The sequence below is a fragment of the Salmo trutta genome, chromosome 36 (assembly GCF_901001165.1).
Source record: "Salmo trutta chromosome 36, fSalTru1.1, whole genome shotgun sequence".
In the NCBI taxonomy this organism is placed as follows: Eukaryota; Metazoa; Chordata; class Actinopteri; order Salmoniformes; family Salmonidae; genus Salmo; species Salmo trutta.
In genome coordinates, this window is record NC_042992.1 from 19,535,773 (window position 1) to 19,556,779 (window position 21,007).

General features: G+C 42.5%; 1 protein-coding gene across 1 annotated transcript in view; it reads right to left on the reverse strand.

Annotated features, from left to right (window-relative positions):
* Window positions 1-21,007, reverse strand: part of trps1 (trichorhinophalangeal syndrome I) — a 174,340-nt gene that overhangs the window by 133,180 nt on the left and 20,153 nt on the right. Inside the window, exon 3 of the mRNA XM_029734666.1 lies at window positions 3,800-4,917. Coding sequence (XP_029590526.1) covers window positions 3,800-4,917 — 1,118 coding nt within the window. The remainder of the gene's footprint in view (window positions 1-3,799; window positions 4,918-21,007) is intronic.

Sequence of the window (21,007 nt, forward strand, 5' to 3'; positions counted from 1 at the left end):
TCAGTCAGTCCTACACAGAGACACAGGAGAAAAACCATCCTGGCAACACCAACCCAGACTCATCACTGAAAGACCAGGAATGAAGAGAACGGCGTATTATCTATATCTACACAGAGGTGAGCTCAGTTTAGAATGGTTTATCAGATTTCACAATTCCTTGACCAGCGATTCTATGATAAAGTGAAGAGGAATTGAATTGAGCAGATGGAGTCGATGTGAAGGGTCTATAGAACTTGAACACCTGCAATAACTGCCGCTCGTTTATATGGTAATACACACTGTATAACAATGCAGTCTATTACGCTTTATTACAAATGAACTCCCTCATTTTATTCAACAAGGGAAATGGCAAACTGAGATTGTTTTGATGCTCAAGTTGACAATACAGCCAACCAGAAGCAGTACGGTAGAACGAAGGGGTTTATATCTGAATACTGCTAAAGAAACACCTGTTCCCTAATAGTAAACAACAAATCCCCCCTCTATTTCCAAAAAGCATGAAAATGGTTGTGCAGGCGTGAACATCGAGAGTGCCACGCAGGGATCAGCCGTCAAGGTTGTTGTCTAGTAAACGCAACAAACCAAACCAACCTTGCAGTCAAACATGTTCCCTGAATTTCAACATCCTACGCACCTTGACCTCGAAGTCTGCAACAAAACGTCTCAAATCGAAAACATAAGGGCGGCTGTGTGAAATACCCTGGAGCCGGAGAGGTTTTGTAATTGGTAGACTATCCAGTGTGTGTAAGTGGGAGGTCTCGATCCTCATGTGGTTTAAAGCAGCATGACGTCACTTTCTAGACGATATGTAATGACTGAAACAGAGTCGGTCGCTCCTAAAACTGCCTGAAGAGACTAGCTACATACACCATTTATTATATGACCGCTCCAGTCAGTCAAGTGAAACGTCCTCTGAAATATGAGCAATAAAATAAATACACTGTAATACCAGAACATGTCTACTATGGAATGAAATGTATTTTCATTTTTGTGTATTTTAATCAAGTTTTGGGATTTTAAGTGGGAAAATATGGGGCTTGTGAAACAATTGAAATAATTAAATGCACCTTGTTCGTTCGTAATCTTGCTACTATGAAGTCTGCTTTTCTCTGCCTTCTTAATGCAGTAAGACTACAGATGTACGATCTTAAGTCTGTAATTACCACTTTTTGCTCTAATGAAAAATGTATCAACCCATACAGAAAATGTCCATTAATTATAATCCACATAATAATTTGCATTTCCTGTTGCTGCAGAGGAATTTTCCTGCTGTTGCAAACTGGCTCAAATTAAGATCCTACATATGTGAGGTCAGTCTGTAAAAGTATTACCGTGTCTCTCCAATGTCTCCAGAGTCCAGAGACTGCAAAGTGCAATAAGACCACAGCAACGTCACAAGATTATGATATCTATTTAAAAATGCTTAACGATGCACAATGCAAAAATCGCTCCACCATTTCCTGGTTGCTGAAGTTCAAATAGTTAGACTATTTTCAGTTTATGTGACAAAACAAGCAGGTATAGTGTAGAGAATCATTGTACCATCTAAACCGCTGTGAAATATCTTGTATTTTTGGCTGTTTGAAGTTGGTGTGCAAAACCAAAAGTCAAAGATGCAAAAATGAAAGTTAAGAACGGGAAGTATAGAAATACCGCACATAGAACAGATCTACCACATCTTAGACTTGTTTTCAATGAGAATGACAGATCTATAAGTCCCATTTCTATGTGAATTTGGTCGGGTCGGCCAGAAAGTTACATATTGCCGCTTTAAGTGATATCCACAGGCTCTTTCAGAGTGAACATATGTGGACATGTGCAGTAGACTAAACATAAATGCCCATCCATAACGTTCACTTGGGTGTTGGACAGTAAGGGTGTGAATTCCTGGGGAACTCAAAACTTTCCCAAAAATAACAATATGCAAAAAGTCTGTATGAGACACCACACAAGTCTGGCATTCACCAGAATTGTTCTCCCACAGACACATATACACACATTCTGACTCCCCTCACACACAGAGACAGAAGCACATGCCAACTCACACACAAATAACATGATAGACAAGTCTGTCATTTTTGGGGGAATTTTTTTCACACACACACACACACACACACACACACACACACACACACACACACACACACACACACACACACACACACACCAGATGAGTGTTAGAGAGAAAGTAAAAAAGGTGACAGCCACATCAACGCATCAGCCCTTAGTGAGCCATCAGAGACAGGCAGACTTTTTTTAAGGAGGAAAACTAATTTAGAGGTAATTACAATCCTTGGTGGGCTTAAAGGACAAATAGCCCTTCCTGCTGTATGATATGGCATTAAGAGGCCCAGACCCCGGGCCAAAGGCACCTCATTTTTAAGGAACACTGGAGTTAAATACGCCACTCGAATTGTAAACATGACATTGTTGAAGTTGAGGGAGAAACCGCATGCAGCGAAAGCTGTGCAGATAAATGGCTCTGACATCTGTTCATTACCCCTCGTTTAAAATAAATCGAGTTGCCTGTTTTCACTGGCTCCCTCTACTTTCCCTACACTCTTTCCCCCCTTTTCATTGGGTAATGACAAATGAGCAGCCTTCGCTATTACTGCATGGAAAATTCCACTAGGGGATGAATACAGAATAGTGTTTTTGATTCTACTTTTTTATTTTTTTATTTCATAGTGACAATATTCGAACCCGGTGACATCCAATTGATATGGATAGTGAGACAATGATTACTAAGAAATATCTTTCAAACTAGAGGTTGGTAATAGCACCGAGTCACGTATGGCTCTTTTCTTTTGGATATATTAGATAATGTTTCAAACTCCCAAACAGTGGGGGTACTGTATGGTCCATGTGTGCAATATATGTTTGGCAGGCATTTTCATGGATATTAAAGGTGCAATATGCAGAAATCGCTCCACCATTTCCTGCTTGCTAAAAATCAAATAGTTCGCCTAATTTCAGTTTATGTGACAAAGCAAGCAATGCATATTGTAGAGAATCATTGTACCATCTATACCGCAGTGAAGTAGCTTTTCAATAACCAAAAATATTATATTTTCAGCTGTTTGAAGCTGGTGTACAAAACCGATAGTAACAAAAACTAAAGAACGGGAAGCATAGAAATAGGGCACATAGAACATATCTACTGCTTCTTAGACTTGCATTCAATGAGAATGACATATCTATAACTCACATTTCTATATGAATTTGGTCAGGTGGCCCAGAAAGTTACATCTTGCAGCTTTAAACTAATGGCTAAACCATAGTCCATGAATGTAATGTTTCAAGTTGAGATGTATTTATGACAGTGATAAAACAGACTACAGTTCCCATGAGGCCTCTCTCCGTGGGTGTCCAGTCACTCTGATGACTCAAGTGTCCCACTAAGAGACAAGTCTCAAACCACGGCTGGCCTGCGTCTCAATGCAGAGAATGGTTGAGTTCCTGTCCGACTACATTGCCAGATACACAACGCATGGATAAATATTTAACATATCAGCTAACCACATCATATGATACAGCAATCTGACTCCCGGCTGCACAGTTGATGATGTGTCAGGTAACAATTGGTTGATGCAATGCTACGCCTGGGCATCTAGTCGGGCAGGGACTCTACCATTATACAGTACTACTGACGGGCTTTCTGATACTTCGAGTTTCTCTGGTTATGTAAGACAAACACATACCCACTAACCAACACACTGTTAAATGCCCAGAAACTGATGCGAATCATGTAAACATTATACAAAGAGTTGATACAAAATGGTGTGCAGAGCATATTTACCTGTACGTCGTAGGTGCCATTGACTAACAACCGTGTGGACCCTGCAGCATCCTGTAGTGCTCCGGTCAGGGCAGCGTGGGACGGGGGCCGGGTAGCGTCTTTGGCGTGGAGGCTCTGTGGGGAGAAGCCCACCATGTTGTGCAGAGCCAGTATCTTAGTGTCCAGCTCTGCGTCCTGCCGCGTGCGGTTGTGTAGGCCCAGGTGGTACTTCCGGAAGTGTTTGATCAGGTCCGTGGGGTCGTTCCCATAGTAACCATACCCACAGATGTTGCACTTGAAGTCCTGCAATTTGGGAGAGGAAGGAGGGGCTACCCCTGTCTCGGGCCCCAGGGGACTGGGCATGGTGTCCTCGGCCCCCTCACCTACCACCCTGTGTGGGTGGAGGGGGCGTAGCAAAGGGTATCCAGAGCCATCCATACCATCCTGGTGACCTGAGAGACCTCCTGTGGGGCTGTAGGAGGGGTCCCTGTCCTCGCCGTTACGGGTGACGCCCTGGACGATGACGCCGCTGGCACTGCTGTAGCCCCTCCCCTGGGCGCCCAGCAGCAGCAGCCCCTCCCTGACACCCACCCTTTCTCCCCCTCCTCCCTCCCCGGCCTCCCCCCTCTCCCCCAGCAGCAGCTCCCCAGCCGGGCTGCGTGCCTGACCCCCTCCCCCCTCATCTGGTTCTGATCTGAGCGGAGACAGAGACACAGCCCCATCGGGCTGGGCCCGGGATGGGAGCGCCGGCAGATCTGAGTCTGTCACCTCATGGCAGGGGAAGGACACTACATTTCCTCCCTTCTTGTGGCTGGGGTAATTAAAGCCAGGCGTGTCGCTGCCGACTGTCGGCACTGTTCCTGCTCCTCCACCCCCCCTCCCTCCTCCTCCCTCCTGTTCGATGGAGCCTGAGACGGAGCCAGGGGAGGAGGAGGGGTCCTCCTGCTCTTCTGGGACCGGCACGTGGGCCCGGCCCGGTTCGGCTGGCAGCAGCCCGTCGGCACCGTTGGGCTCTGATGCCTGGCACCCAGCACTGTCCTCGCTATCCGGCCCGGTGGCCTCCGAGGCCAGAGCCTCTCCTTCTCCTTCCTCCTCACCACCGAAGCTTCTCAAAGGGGGGTTCTTTTTCCTCACCATATCTGCAAGCAGCACACACAGACAGACAAGAGAGAAATGTTTTAGTGTCACGCATCATTGAGGAATAAGTACAGTATATTAAACACATGGATAGAGGAATGAGGGAAAATGATTAAGAGAACTGGATCTCTTTTCAAGAACCACTTCAATCGAAGGCTGTATCAAATAAGACGGAGACTGTATCAAATAAGATGGAGACTGTACCAAATAAGATGGAGACTGTACCAAATAAGACGGAGGCTGTACCAAATAAGATGGAGACTGTACCAAATAAGATGGAGACTGTACCAAATAAGATGGAGTCTGTACCAAATAAGATGGAGACTGTACCAAATAAGATGGAGACTGTACCAAATAAGACGGAGGCTGTACCAAATAAGATGGAGACTGTACCAAATAAGATGGAGTCTGTACCAAATAAGATGGAGACTGTACCAAATAAGATGGAGACTGTACCAAATAAGATGGAGACTGTACCAAATAAGATGGAGACTGTACCAAATAAGATGGAGACTGTACCAAATAAGATGGAGACTGTGGTGGTTCTATTTTTTTCGCATCTCTCTCCCACAATCAGTAAATAAAAACATTCAACAGTTCCTCTATTAAATACAACAAAGCTAAAAAAATAAGGAATTTTTTGTACTTAAAACAACGGTTGCCGTTCAGCTCTGGGCCATAAACAGAACTCATGCTCTATAAGCAGTAACGACGCCAGACGCTGAGTGTTGTTGATGGCATTTTGATAAATACAATCTGTGCCTATAGTTACTGATAAGGCGTGTGAAGTGGCTGTTAAAGTAGTTGAGTATTAAGTTAGAAGGAATTAAATTGGAATGTATAAACTGATTATAGAGTTGAATTACAGTCAATGTTCAAAAAAATCATTTGTCCATGTTTATGTCAAGCATACAATGGGTACGAAATTGCACTCAAAATAAAATAAACCATTTAGTCGGCATTGCTGCAGCACAAACTGAATTAAAGGAATTTGTAGGATGGAGGGGATCAGCATGAGAGCAATTTTCAGAGTTTGTTTCAGTGTGTGTGTGTGTGTGTGCATGTGTGTGTGTGTGTGCATGTCTAAATTCACTAAACCCCGATTTTCTCCATCCAGAGTGCTAAGAATTTCTTATAATCCCAGTCTCATTTCTTCTCCAGTGAAAAATATAGAGAGTCATTTCCTAATTTAGGTTGTAAAGCAAATGGGTATTAAATAAAGCAATTTATGTTTGTAAGGGGCAACGCCTTAACCCGTGTTCGTAAAAGCCGTAGGAAAAATGTAATCTGCAACCGAAATCTCAACAGTCACCACACCCTGTTTCTATCATTACCAAGTCACTGTTGGTTAGCTCCCATCCCTCTGGCCAAAGTGGAATTTTACAACCACAAAGCATGTTATGAATCAAAATAAATGAATTAACTCATGATTAATCAACAATGAAACAATGAATAACTGGCCTAGTGTTTTAAAGGCATTCTTTTGAACTTGTTCTCTGGGTCTACGACTTCAATGCACAAAAAACACATTGTTAATAAACGTGTTACAATCCGCAGCCGACAGACTCTGACCCCGAAAACTAACACTTACGAGAGTTTAAATTAAACTGGGCTGAAAACTGTGGAGCTTGTGCAAATTTGTCCCAGAGCTTAGAAACACTTTTCCAACAAGGCCTCATTATCAAATCACACCCCTTAAAATGGCTTCATTAACCTCTCCTAAAATTAGCCCAAAGAGTAACTCAAAACTACTACACAAGACAGAGCATTTACCCGACCAGCTTGAACAAGAAGGTCTTCAAGCAACAGTATTAGCATTCAACAACAAATCAATGTTAGAGTGTTCAGAAGTGTTCAGAAGTGTTCAGAAGAATACCAGAGAGACCTAGTGGCTAAACAAAATAGTCCATCAAATCCCACCCCCATGCGGAGTAGAAGAATCTTTGGGATTTTTATTTTTAATGAACTTTGAATTAATGTAAACCCTTCAAAAAATGTGAATACATTCCTAATCACATATCAGACAAAATAATCTTCTGAAGCAATGTTCATTACCTGGCCCAGAAGCACTGTGTCTGTCTCTTTCGTAATGTCACTAGGAAGCAGCATGAGCAGAGCTACAGTCGTTCTATCCCCAGCTAGAGTTCCTCACCACAGGAGGGTGATTTAGCATGAAATGTCTCCCGACTCATAAAAGAGAAAAGTTTTTTATTCCTTATATGCCGTACAATTACATTAAAACTTCAGGGGAATGGGCAGGACATTACCATTCCAATTCCCCATCAAAAGACAGAATAATGGTCTCGTATTGCTCCCAGGCATCTGCACTGTTCCTACTGTACCAGTCAATTCACATCAACCTTTTCTTCCCCCCTTACCTCCTTTCACCCCCACCACTACCCTTTATTTTCCTATATTATGGTGCTCCTTGTCTGTTATTGTGCCTACCTCATGCACTTACTTAATAAAGTACAATATGCCTTATGTAGAAGACAACAATAAATGTTATCATTAAAAAAGTGTGGAGGAATGGACAGTTCAGAACCTGAATATAGAGCAGTAGGTATGGGCTATGGTTCCAGGTTCCGGACCTGAATAAAGAGCAGTAGGTATGGGCTATGGTTCCAGGTTCCGGACCTGAATAAAGAGCAGTAGGTATGGGCTGTTGATCCAGGTTCAGAACCTGAATACAGAGCAGTAGGTATGGGCTGTTGATCCAGGTTCAGAACCTGAATACAGAGCAGTAGGTATGGGCTGTTGATCCAGGTTCAGAACCTGAATACAGAGCAATAGGTATGGGCTGTGGTTCTAGGTTCAGAACATGAATACAGCAGTAGGTATGGGCTGTTGATCCAGGTTCAGGGCCTGAATACAGAGCAGTAGGTATGGGCTGTGGCTCCAGGTTCAGGGCCTGAATACAGATCAGTAGGTATGGGCTGTGGCTCCAGGTTCAGGGCCTGAATACAGAGCAGTAGGTATGGGCTGTGGCTCCAGGTTCAGGGCCTGAATACAGAGCAGTAGGTATGGGCTATGGCTCCAGGTTCAGGGCCTGAATACAGAGCAGTAGGTATGGGCTGTGGTTCCAGGTTCAGGGCCTGAATACAGAGCAGTAGGTATGGGCTGTGGTTCCATGTTCAGGGCCTGAATACAGAGCAGTAGGTATGGGCTGTGGCTCCAGGTTCAGGGCCTGAATACAGCAGTAGGTATGGGCTGTGGTTCCAGGCTCAGGGCCTGAATACAGATCAGTAGGTATGGGCTGTGGTTCCAGGTTCAGGGCCTGAATACAGAGCAGTAGGTATGGGCTATGGCTCCAGGTTCAGGGCCTGAATACAGATCAGTAGGTATGGGCTATGGCTCCAGGTTCAGGGCCTGAATACAGATCAGTAGGTATGGGCTATGGCTCCAGGTTTTTCCTCTAGTGTTTTCTAATCTCTACCTTGGCTGAGGTGGTGCCATGAGTTCTGCTGCAACCGCCTAGTATAGAGGCCCTGTCGGTCAAAAGTGATTAAATGTGATAGAAAAAGTTATCAGAAAACCAAACATAGGCCTGTTTACCAGTGCATGGAAAAGCTACCCAGTGGTTCAAAACTTGTTGAAACGGCACAGTTCACTCAAGTCTGTTTCTCATCACACCACACTAGTCAACATGTTATGCCATTAAGACAGCAAGAAAGAGATATGCAGACAGCAATATGTACAGCATGAACAAACAGTACAAGGACTTGTATAGCGAGATAGTGTTGTTAAGTCAACTCTCAGAGGCTCCATCAGTTTAAAGCCTGATGAATGAGACTGACACTCCTGCCCCAACCTTATCCACGACAGGGCTTTCATAAGACGGCTAGCGTCCCAAATGGCACCCTATTCCCTATTTAGTGCACTATGTTTGACCAGGGTCCATGGGGCTCTGGTCAAAAGTAGTTCACTATGTAGAGAATAGGCTGCCATTTGGGACGCAAACATTAAGATAGCAGATAGGAAGAAAAGAGGCTTCTGGCAGATGACCTATTCTGAACAAAAAGGTGTGCTCGTATTCCCATCCAACCAGCTAATTGAGACTATAACTCCCCATTCCAACAAAGTAAGCAACCCATGACAATGGCAAGATCACCCACAGAACTTCAATCTTACTCCCAGATGATTATCATACAAATGTAATAATCTTGCACAAAAATATCGCCACTGAAGATTTTTTTAAATTGTATGGTTAAACTGTATTGTACGGGAAGATTGCATTGTATAGAGAAACCATTTCACACCTTCCATTTCAGACGCATCAAATGTACTTTTCTGCAGTCCACTGGGCTATAATCAATAGCATGCCTAGTAACCCCGGCAGTCAGTCAGTCAGTGACGGAGCTGCGAGCGGAGGAGTGGTGGGCGAGAGTGAACCCCGCGTCGTCTCCTGTTACACCTCAGAAGTAGAGAGACATTAGGCCAAACACAACGATACAGAGGCTCATTTGTAAGGAGGCGACGTGATTCAAAATATGTCATCTTAAATGTCAAACTAAATTAGGAGGTCCTGTTTCATTACCTCTCTCTCTCTACCGCTCTCTCTGTCTCTCTCTCGCTCTCTCTCTCTCCCTCAATTCAATTCATTTTATGGGGCTTTATTGGCATGGGAAACATGTTTGAATTGAAATAGATAATAAACAAAAGTGAAATAAATCATAAAAAATTAACAATAAACATTACACTTACAAAAGTTCCAAAATAATAAAGGCATTTCAAATGTCATATTATGTCTATATACAGTGTTGTCATGATGTGCAAATAGTTAAAGAACAACAGGGAAAATATTTAAACAAAAATATAGGTTGTATTTACCATGGTGTTTGTTCTTCACTGGTTGCCCTTTTCTTGTGGCAACAGGTCACACATCTTGCTGCTGTGATGGCACACTGTGGTATTTCACCCAAGAAATATGGGAGTTTATCAAAATTGGATTTGTTTTTAAATTCTTTGAGGGTCTGTGTAATCTGAGGGAAATATGTGTCTCTAATATGGTCATACATTTGGCAGGAGGTCAGGAACTGCAGCTCAGTTTCCACCTCATTTTGTGGGCAGTGTGTCCATAGCCTGTCTTCTCTTGAGAGCCATGTCTGCCTATAGCGGCCTTTCTCAATAGCAAGGCTCACTGAGTCTGTACATAGTCAAAGCTTTCCTTAATTTTGGGTCAGTCACAGTGGTCAGGTATTCTGCCACTGTGTACTCTCTGTTTAGGGCCAAATAGCATTCTAGTTTGTGCTGTTTTTTGTAAATTCTTTCCAATGTGTCAAGTAATTATCTTTTTTGTTTTCTCATGATATGGTTGGGTCTAATTGTGTTGCTGTCCTGGGGCTCTGTGGGGTCTGTTTGTGTTTGTGAACAGAGCCCCAGGACCAGCTTGCTTAGGGGACTCTTCTCCAGGTTTATTTCTCTGTAGGTGATGGCTTTGTTATGGAAGGTTTGGGAATTGCTTCCTTTTAGGTGGTTGTAGAATTTAAAGGCTCTTTTCTGGATTTTGATCATTAACGGGTATCGGCCTAATTCTGCTCTGCATGCATTATTTGGTGTTTTACGTTGTACACAGAGGATATTTTTGCAGAATTTTAGATGCAGTCTCAATTTGGTGTTTGTCCCATTTTGTGAATTCTTGGGTGGTGAGCGGACCTCGGACCTCACAACCATAAAGGGCAATGGGTTCTATAACCGATTCAAGTATTTTTAGCCAGATCCTAATTGGTATGTCAAAGTTTATGTTCCTTTTGATGACATAGAAGTCCCTTCTTGCCTTGTCTCTCAGATCATTCACAGCTTTGTGGAAGTTACCTGTGGCACTGATATTTAGCCCGAAGTATGTATAGTTTTTTGTGTGCATTAGGACAATGGTGTCTAGATGGAATTTATATTCGTGGTCCTGGGAACTGGACCTTTTTTGGAACACCATTATTTTTGTCTTACTGAGATTTACTCTCTCTCTCTCTCTCTCTCTCACTGTCTCTCTCTCTCCCCCTTTCTCTCAATTTCTCTCTCTCCTCCCCTCTCTCTCTCTCTCTCTCTCTCTCTCTCTCTCTCTCTCACACACACACACACATTTCTTCTTCTCTAACACACACACAGACACACACACTCACACTCTCTCTCTCTCTCTCTCTCTCTCGCTTTCAGCCCGAGTCCACACTGTAAAGTAAAGCTGTCCATTGTGACTCACCTGTGGGGTTCTAAACATCCTCGTTCCTACAGAGCTACAGGACAACAGTTCTCTTCAAGGACACCTCTATAGTCAAAATGTAGGGTGTGTACTTGTACATCAAGCTGCTTAATGATACAGACAATGGAGAAAGGCTCTTGCCCTATAACTTACTTATGTTCTGTGAACTTGAAACATCGGACGCATACTGTGCAAAACATCTCTTGAAACGTACTTTGAATCAATGTAACAGACCTACGATTTTTTTTTAATCTCCGGACACACCTTTACAGCTGCCAGACATTTAGACACAGTCTCAAACAGACCCAGGCCAACTATATATATATTTTTTATTCCCAACAGGTTTTGACCATGTCTCGGTCGGAACAACAGCACCATCCACAGGGGGTCCAAAAATGACCAGGGGCACATATACAGCTGGAAGGCACCGACGGACCCCCCAGACCCTACTCACAGTCCCCCTGTAGACCCTCTCAGGCCCAGGGACAAACCCAGGCCAATCTCCCTGCTCTCCGCTGAGCTAGAGGAAGGGAAAGGAGGAATGATTATTAAAACTACATTACCAATCTGTCTGACGCCATTCATAATTTTACCAGCATTAAGATCAGCCAGGCAGAGAATTGAGTTCCCAGAGTCCTATCCTACTCCACCAACCAACCAACTAACCAACCAACAGGGCCCATTTCACTTCCCTGCTTTTTACAGCTTCTTAAATCACTGTGATAAAGAAATAAAATACCTATCCTGATTGCTTTCCGTCTCAGCGGGAAGCCCCGGCCGGCAAAATATGAACATGAACACATCCCTAATTAAATAACTCAGAGTCTCATAAGCTCTGGGAAGGGAGTGGAAACCAAACAGAAAAGCAGCTCTCATAAGAGCCATCTCGACAGACAGACAGGCCTAAAGCTTTTGCTTCTACTCAGTCCGGCTCCAGGGCCTGCTATTTCAATAAGGGGGCGATACGAGACCATACGAGAAAATCCGAAAGATTACACAAATCTGTCTTGGCTGGCTCACAAACTGCCTGACCAGTCTAAGTCTGTTAGGGTTTTCTCTTCTTCTCTGTGGCAGTATATTCAGCAGGCAGCGCTATGGAGACAGGCCCCCGCTACAGTCTGTGTGAATACCATGTGTGTGGGGTCACGCCCCCTGTCCCACCTTTCGCCTTCTTTCTTCTTCTTTAATTCTGCATTTTCTGTTTCATATTTCTTTTCATAATTGATGATAATTGATGATGTCACTGCTGCCACAGACTTTGCAGTAGATGAGGACTCACAGAGCATGTGGTCCAGACGCCGGACCCCAATCTGTCTTTCTTTTGCCTTTTAATCTAATTTGCAACATTAGGAATAAATCACATTACCGTCGGAGGAGTAATGCTACAACTGCGAGGAGGATCTATGGAAAACACATATGCAAGATGCAGGCTTGAGTGTGTGTAATTCATTATCATTAAACTAAATGTCAAAACGTCAGTCCCGGCACAGACTCCCCCCTTTTATGAGAAACACACACTTATTGTGCTGCCTTGTGTCACATTAATTCCACTGTAGGCTAAAAACAAGCTTCCACATACAAAATAATTACTACTAAACAAGATACTGTAAGTACTCTGACTTGTCTGTTTCATAGTAATGCTTTTCCTCCTTCCTCCGCCGAAGTAGATCCAGAACACTTGAATTCTAAATGACTGGAACAACACTTCCTTTCCTAGTGCAGATATACATGGGTAAGCTTAATTGTCAATGTGGTATCACTAACCAATGGACAGTAGGATTGTCTTGAAATGTGTTCTATTCAACAAATTCCTCCCCTTAGAGAAGCGACACACACACACGCAAACACACACAAACACACACCATCTTAGGTCAGGGCTTTAACAGTTGCTTCATCTCAGGCTGTGAACTGTGTTAGAATCCAGGCGTATTTCACAGGGTTGTGTGAGTGGAAATGCTCTAATCCACTAGGCCTGCTGCTGCAGTCACTGCCTGCCTGATTGGCTGGCTGGTTGGTTGGCAGGCTGGTTGGCTGGCCGGCTGGCTGGTTGGTGAGAGTTCTTCCACCATAGAATGCCAGCACCACCACCTCAGCTCAGCCAGCCAAGCTGATCTGTGCAGACTCACACGTACTGACTGCTTATAGACCTAAATCAATCTCTGCTCTTGAAAACACCATCAAGGAGCACTATTGCAGTGACAGTGTTGCCGTTACATCAGAATCCAATCCTTTAGAAGACCCCCTATGCTACGGGGTAACTTAATGTAATGCAAGGGTGTTACGTCAAACTGAAGGTGTTAAAATTCTATTTCATTTTCCTCATGAAGTCTGGGAAAATGATTTCTACATTTAAAACGAATCAAATGACTGTTGCTATTTCAACCCATTTTAGTGTAACCACCGGCCTATTCTTATCATGAGCAAATCAAGAAACGAAATCAACCTTTGTCTACAGCTACCATGACATTTCTTTCTCATGTCTGTGCAGTCCAGGCCATCTTTGGTGGTGAAAGATTCCTGCTTGTTGCAAGACAGCAGGGGAGGACAGTTAGCAGAAAGCATGTTCTGCTTTCCAGGTCTTGATATTAAGAGATGGATTTAAAATATAAGCAGCAGCTTGCTTGCGGGAGAGGGGGGGACGGGGGAGACTCCACCTTCCGATGTAAACAAGCAGTGAAAGACATCTTTTGGAGACCAAAATAACTCCTGCGTCCCTTTAGCTCGACAGGCTCCTGAAGAAGCAGTCTTTATTCTCAAAGTAAAGGGAGAAAAAAAAGAAAGAGAGCAAAAGGATATAGAACAGCATGATAATCTCCTCCCCTTCATGGACAAAAGGGAGAGAGAGAGAGGGAGTAGCAGCAGCGATAACGCTGGTATTTGCAGGAGACTGGGATTCTCTGAAATCCGCTGCCTGACAGATGTACAGAAATGCCAATCTCCATATTACACAGATTATTACACTTCAAATTGAGTAGAAGGAGAATAGACAGGGTTGTACGGAACTCTGATTTGTAGGCTATGCCTCATTTTGAATTCTAAAACTGCAGAGATGGGGCTGCTTTGGCTAGACTGACCTGAGCAGGGAGGATTTGAAAAGAAACCCCCAAAAACACCCGAGACTGGTTCTGCTGCCTTATATAATAATAATAATACTGTACAATTCTACATTTTGGTTTGAAAGATAGGAATAAAGATGTACAATCACAGTCACTCATGTTAGGATATTACAGTGGATAGTATGGATAATTGCTGCACGTGATAGAGTCCTATGATAACTTATGGTGAGGTAATTTAAACTTGAAAACATTTTGGTTGTTCTTAGCTGATCTAAAACAGCACCATATATCTCTTTCCTTTAGAATGAAAAAGCAAAAAGGATGCATTCGTTTTGAGTGTTTGCTCTGAAGAAGACTGCTGCCTGGTAGTGAGTGTTTCTTCACATCGCGACACACTAGAGAGGAAAACAGGTTGGGTAAGCAGTGGCAGCCTCTAAATCCACATATTCACATAATACAATCTCTGACAGGGTAAGGCCCTACCCATCACCTTAAGCCGTGAGCAGTTGCAGCATGCTGAGAAGATAGGAAGAGAGAGAGAGAGAGAGAGAGAGAGAGAGAGAGAGAGAGAGCGAAAGAGGGAGGATAGAACAGAGCTTTTCCCATAATCCCCCACGGTGGGTTCTCCATTTTTCTCCATGTGGCGGGGTATGAAAGGGCGACACACTCAATAGGAAGGGGCCGTGACTAACTGCCTCTCCCTGACTTTTTTAACGTGCCACGTCTTCCCAACACAATACAACAAACACAATTCTCTCCTTCTCTTTTCTCTCTCTATCTCTCTCTCCCTCGCTCTCTCCCCCTCTCCTGAGTCACACTACTAAGATGAGTCATGTTTATTCATGAGGACACTTCTTCCACATCAAAGGGTTTCAGCTCTGTGCTCGGTGCCCATGGCAGCACGCAGGCAAAGATTAGGGGTCCTCTTACCCTCCTTCTCCCTCACTTCTTTGAAAACTATGACAGTCCCAGGTCACAGTCAAATGTACTACTGTGGTGGGGTAATTTAAGCCATTTAATGTTGCAACACAATTGTGGTCTGATAACATTTCAATTTAGATTTGCTCTCACAATATCAGTCAGACAGTGTCAGGCATTCGATTGTGTTGAAGTAAAAAGACAACTGTTTGTGTGTAAATGCTTTATCAGCCAAAACAAGGATGTAGACGCATGCCATTTGATGATGAAAGTGTTCAAGATCAAGTTCCTAATTTCACAAATCTGACAAGCTATGGTTCAAAACAGTGCTGCACAAAATATTTTCTAGCAACAGGTTGTTTGTGGACCTAAATCTCTTATAGCAACAGGTTGTTTGTGGACCTAAATCTCTTATAGCAACAGGTTGTTTGTGGACCTAAATCTCTTATAGCAACAGGTTGTTTGTCAAGCTAAATCTCTTATAGCAACAGGTTGTTTGTCAAGCTAAATCTCTTATAGCAACAGGTTGTTTGTCAAGCTAAATCTCTTATAGCAACAGGTTGTTTGTGGACCTAAATCTCTTATAGCAACAGGTTGTTTGTGGACCTAAATCTCGTATAGCAACAGGTTGTTTGTCAAGCTAAATCTCTTATAGCAACAGGTTGTTTGTCAAGCTAAATCTCTTATAGCAACAGGTTGTTTGTCAAGCTAAATCTCTTATAGCAACAGGTTGTTTGTCAAGCTAAATCTCTTATAGCAACAGGTTGTTTGTCAAGCTAAATCTCTTATAGCAACAGGTTGTTTGTCAAGCTAAATCTCTTATAGCAACAGGTTGTTTGTCAAGCTAAATCTCTTATAGCATCAGGTTGTTTGTCAAGCTAAATCTCTTATAGCAACAGGTTTTTTGTCGAGCTAAATCTCGTATAAGAACAGGTTGTTTGCCAAGCTAAATCTCATATACAAACAGGTTGTTTGTCAAGCTAAATCTCTTATAGCAAGAAACAGGTTGTTTGTCAAGCTAAGTGTCTTATAGCAACAGGTTGTTTGTTGAGCTAAACTTCCCATGCTGATTTCATCCTATTCTCTGTGCTTCTCATGATCCTTTATCCTTGAAATAATGTTCATCCATAAGCCAGACATCATACGGACAGGTTGCCTATATGATTCCAGTGTTCCCCACCATGCAGGTTTAACTCTTCAACTCAAGTGTTGTCTGAATAAAGGGATATGTTTAAGACATCTGTAAAGATCAGTCCAAAGAGTTTCTCAAGAATCTTCCACCTGTAAGAAAAGTGAGTGGACTCTGAAAATACCCTATCACACTAAAACACTGCAGCCACCTCCCCCTCTCTATCCTTCTCTCTTTATTCTCCCCTCCCCCCAGTGCTGCTACTGCCCCCACCCCTCCAGCCCCCCCACAACCCCCTTCCCTTCCAGTCTGAAAGGGGGAGGGGCGGCCCCCTTTCTGAATGATCTGCCCTTTTTGCACTCAATCAGCGCTCGCTGGAACCGGAGACAACACAGAACAACTGCTTCCCCTACACTTCCTGTGATCACAGGGTCCAAGCTGCCAGCAAAGGGCAGGGATCACGCGCTCTGGAGAAACGCTGCAGATAACAGGCCGAGGACGGAGAGAGGGAGAGAGAGAGGGCTGGGAGAGAGAGGATAGCAACACAATTAGACCCAACCAAATCATGAGAAACCTGAAAGATAATTACTTGACACATTGGAAAGAATCATCAAAAAAACTGAGCAAACTGGAATGCTATTTGGCCCTAAACAGAGAGTACACAGTGGCAGAATACCTGACCACTGTGACTGACCCAAAATTAAGGAAAGCTTTGACTATGTACAGACTCAGTGAGCATAGCCTTGCTATTGAGAGAGGCCGCTATAGGCAGACCTCGCGTTCAAGAGAAGACAGGCTATGTGCACACTGCCCACAAAATGAAGTGGAAACTGAGCTGCAGTTCCTGACCTTCTGCCAAATGCATAACCATATTAGAGACACATATTTCCCTCAGATTACACAGATCCACAAAGAATTTGAAAACAAATCCAATTTTGATAAACTCCCATATCTGTTGGGTGAAATACCACAGTGTGCCATCACAGCAGCAAGATGTGTGACCTGTTGCCACAAGAAAAGGGCAACCAGTGAACAACAAACAGCACTGTAAATACAACCCATATTTATGTTTATTTATTTTCCCTTTAGTACTTTAGTATTTGTACATCATTACAACACTACATAGACATAATATGACATTTGAAATGTCACTATTCCTTTGAAACTTCTGTGAGTGTAATGTTTACTGTACATTTTTTATTATTTATTTCACTTTTGTTTATTATTTATTTCACTTGCTTTGGCAATGTAAACATATGTTTCCCATGCCAATAAAGTCCTTTTATATTAATTGAGTGGACTTGAAGAGAGAGTGAGAGAGAGAGAGAGGCCAGTAATTTAACATTTGAAATGTCTCTACTCTTTTGAAACTTTTGCGAGTGTTAATTTCTGATTGTTTATGATCTATTCCACTTGCTTTGGCAATGTAAACATGTTTCCCATGACAATAAAGCCCTTTGAATGTAATTGTATTTAATTGGGAGGACGGCTAGGACAGGGAGAAAGGGCTGGGAGAGAGGGATGGCTGGGAGAAAGAGATTGAGAGAGAAAGACAGAGAGAAAGAGAGACAGAGAGAGAGAGAGAATCAATGGAGCACAAACAAATTGTAAATACCACCAATATTTTTTATTTAACCTTTTTTTATTTATCTGTTTATTTATCTATTGCTAAAACACTGTACATAGCTGATAATATGATGTTTGAAATGTCTGTATCATTTTGTGCAATGTTTACTGTTAATTTCTAAACATTTTTTGTTGGTGTTGTTTTGTGTCTTCTCACTTTAGTTTATTGTTTATTTCACTTACTTTGGCAATGTAAAAACATGTTTCCCATGCCAATAAAGCCCCATTGAATTGAATTACGAGACAGCGAGAGAGAAGAGGGATAGAGAGAGAGAGAGAGAGAGAGAGAAGAGAGAAAGAGAGGGAGGGTTGTGAAGAAGTTAGGGTGTAAAATAAGAGACAAACTTCCTATTCTTTTACATTATTGTTTAAATCATGTCGTCCACAAAGCAAATGTTGCCGTTTTGATACATGCATCCCTTTAAAAATATCTTGCTAACTCCAGACTATGTCATAATGCTTCTATCCTATACGGAGTGAGTTACACCCAGTGTTAGGCTATGCCTCTCCTCGTCTGTCAGTAAGGAGGGCACAGTCATTCCTCTCTCAGGCCGTGAGTGGAAAGCCAACTGATCAAACAACCCCCAAGGCTATGCACTACTAAAAATATACAGCATTTAGCAACAGGAAAGGCACAGGCATGCTGGCACATTGCTCAATACTTCTGTTAACAGGGTTTGCGGTGTGATTAAATCCCTTCTGCTTGTGAACCCTCTTTTTCCTCTGCGTGCATGCGTGTGTGTACAGTGCAGTATAGTGTTGGCGGGAGGCTGATTCTTTCTCACACATACGTTTATAGGCTAGCAGATGTGCTCTGGCCCAGTGATGCTTTTGAACTTTCCTGTGAAGGACTTTCAGACAGTTAAGAGCGCCTTAAGGCAGGCCTGCCCATTTAATTTCCTCTATCCTACTTGATGATTTAAATGGTTATGAGCTTTTTATGATTGCCAGTTGCCACTCTCTCTCTTTCCACCGTCCTACCCAGAAGGATGTGAGGACTGTGCCAAATGATCGTATTTAACACAAAATCACACATCCTCATGAGGTCCTTTCAGAAAATCTGTGGAACGTCTCTGTAGAAAATGTCTTTGTAGATTATTTGGCACCCAACGTACAAAGTCGTCGAAAGAGTGGAGAATTGCACAAAAATCCATCTGCACAAAAATCATTGAAAATATGTCATGCGAAATGCGAAACGTTTCAGATTCACCCGAAGATAACTCACTGGAGGTAAAATCACACTTGCGCTCTAGCCTTCCTACCAACAACAGAGCAATGATTTTCCAACCAGTCAGAACAAAGCTGAGCCGTTGCAGCTTCAGCTACAGTGTGAAACTGAGTGTAAACCACAGCCTCAGACGCATTTCCCCTCTGAGAAAAGTCGCATGTCGTTGCGACACCAGAAATCATCCACCTCCATTGTCTGCGACGCATCCATTTTATGCCGAGTAATAGGACTTCAATTACTCTTGCAAATCACACTTGAGTGAAAAACAAAGGCTACAGCTGAGGTTAGGGTGAGGATAGGCAGACTGGAATAGTTGAGAACATCTGGGAAAAACATTGGGCTTTGTCACATGCCATTGAGAGGGGGTAACCAGGTGCAGTTCTCAGTAAGCGGATAATAGAATGTTATATTTTCTTAACACTAGGCTTGGACGGTATAGCATATATACCATATACCGGGGTATTTGGAAAAAGCCACAGGAAGGTTTTTCAATACCGCTTAATACCGTCAATACCGTTGAAACTATATATTTTACGTTTTTTAATAGATTTGAATATTTGTACCTACTTTTTAAGTAAATACCTGCAGTCAACTTGTGCAACACGTTAGGAGATAAAGAACATTGCATTCTTAATTTCACCTGTCATATTATTATGTATCTTAGGGTAGTCCCCAATCACATGTCACGTGGTGTTTGTTTACAAGTGAGCCTTGTGAGTCACTCACTGTCGTGCAGCATGCGCCAGGTGATCAAATTACAGTATGGAATTCACAACTAAATGTTTTCTAGCTGTCTAAAATCTGATAAATGCTCTGCCGTTGTGCATTTGGTTTGCTAATTTAGTAGCTAGTTAGCTGTGTAGGTAAGTGGTTAGCTTGTTCCAAAATCAAGCATTCGCTTAATAATAGCAGAGAATCTTACAAGCATTTCACTACACTCGCAATAACATCTGCTAACCACGTGTATGTGACCAATAACATTTGATTTGATTTATTTGATCCCCTTTTGGATCAAGAGCCTCTCTGGCTAATATTTGTATTGTGCTTGCAGCAAACTGAGTAGCATTTTTGAGTTACTTGTATACTTGTACAAACTGTGCAAAATGTTAGTAATGTGCTCGTTAGCATTTAGTTCGCATTCTCTATGAATATTCCTTAGTACTTGTTAGCATTTTGTTAGCATTCTGGTAAGTGACGTTTTGAATATTAGTACTTTTTAAATAAATACCTGCAGTCAACTTGTGCACTAGGTTACAGATAAAGCAGATCACGTTCATCATTTCACCCGTTAGATAATTTTTCATTATGAAGCTTTTTCATTATGAAGCTTACCGGTACTAGTTTCCCAAAACAGCAGTTTCAGCCAGTCATTTGTGTTTGTTTACAAAGAAGTTCAATGGGAAAGTTACACTTGTATGAAATTCAGCTATATATCTTATAACTATTAGGTTAACTAAGATGTGCCAAATAAATTCTCTCCAGCTGGGTTTTGCTAACTTGCTAATGTTAGCTAAGTGGCTAATGTTAGCTTGCAAGATCAAGCTTCTTGGTAAAAGCAGCAGAGACAATCCCCTCCTGGATGAAGATAATTTTAGTTTTGTGCGTGCTGCAAACCGATTTTGAGATACTCGCAGTACTTTATGAGCTGGGTTGTCTGTCCTAAGAGTAAATGTTTGCATGTGCTCGTTAGCATTTACCTAGCATGTGTAGAGAAGCCGTTTTAAGAGCAGTTTATGCTATTTGTGCACTTATTTGTTATGTAATGTGTAAGTCTACTATTTGAGATACTCTTTTATTTTTATAAGAGATAGCATAGACACTGTTGTACAACAAATGTGAGCTTTTTATATACTTATCTTTCGCTATTGGGTTACTATTCCATAGTATCCATGAGTACGTTTTTGCCTGCTTATTCAACATGCATGTAAGGTTTTTGAGT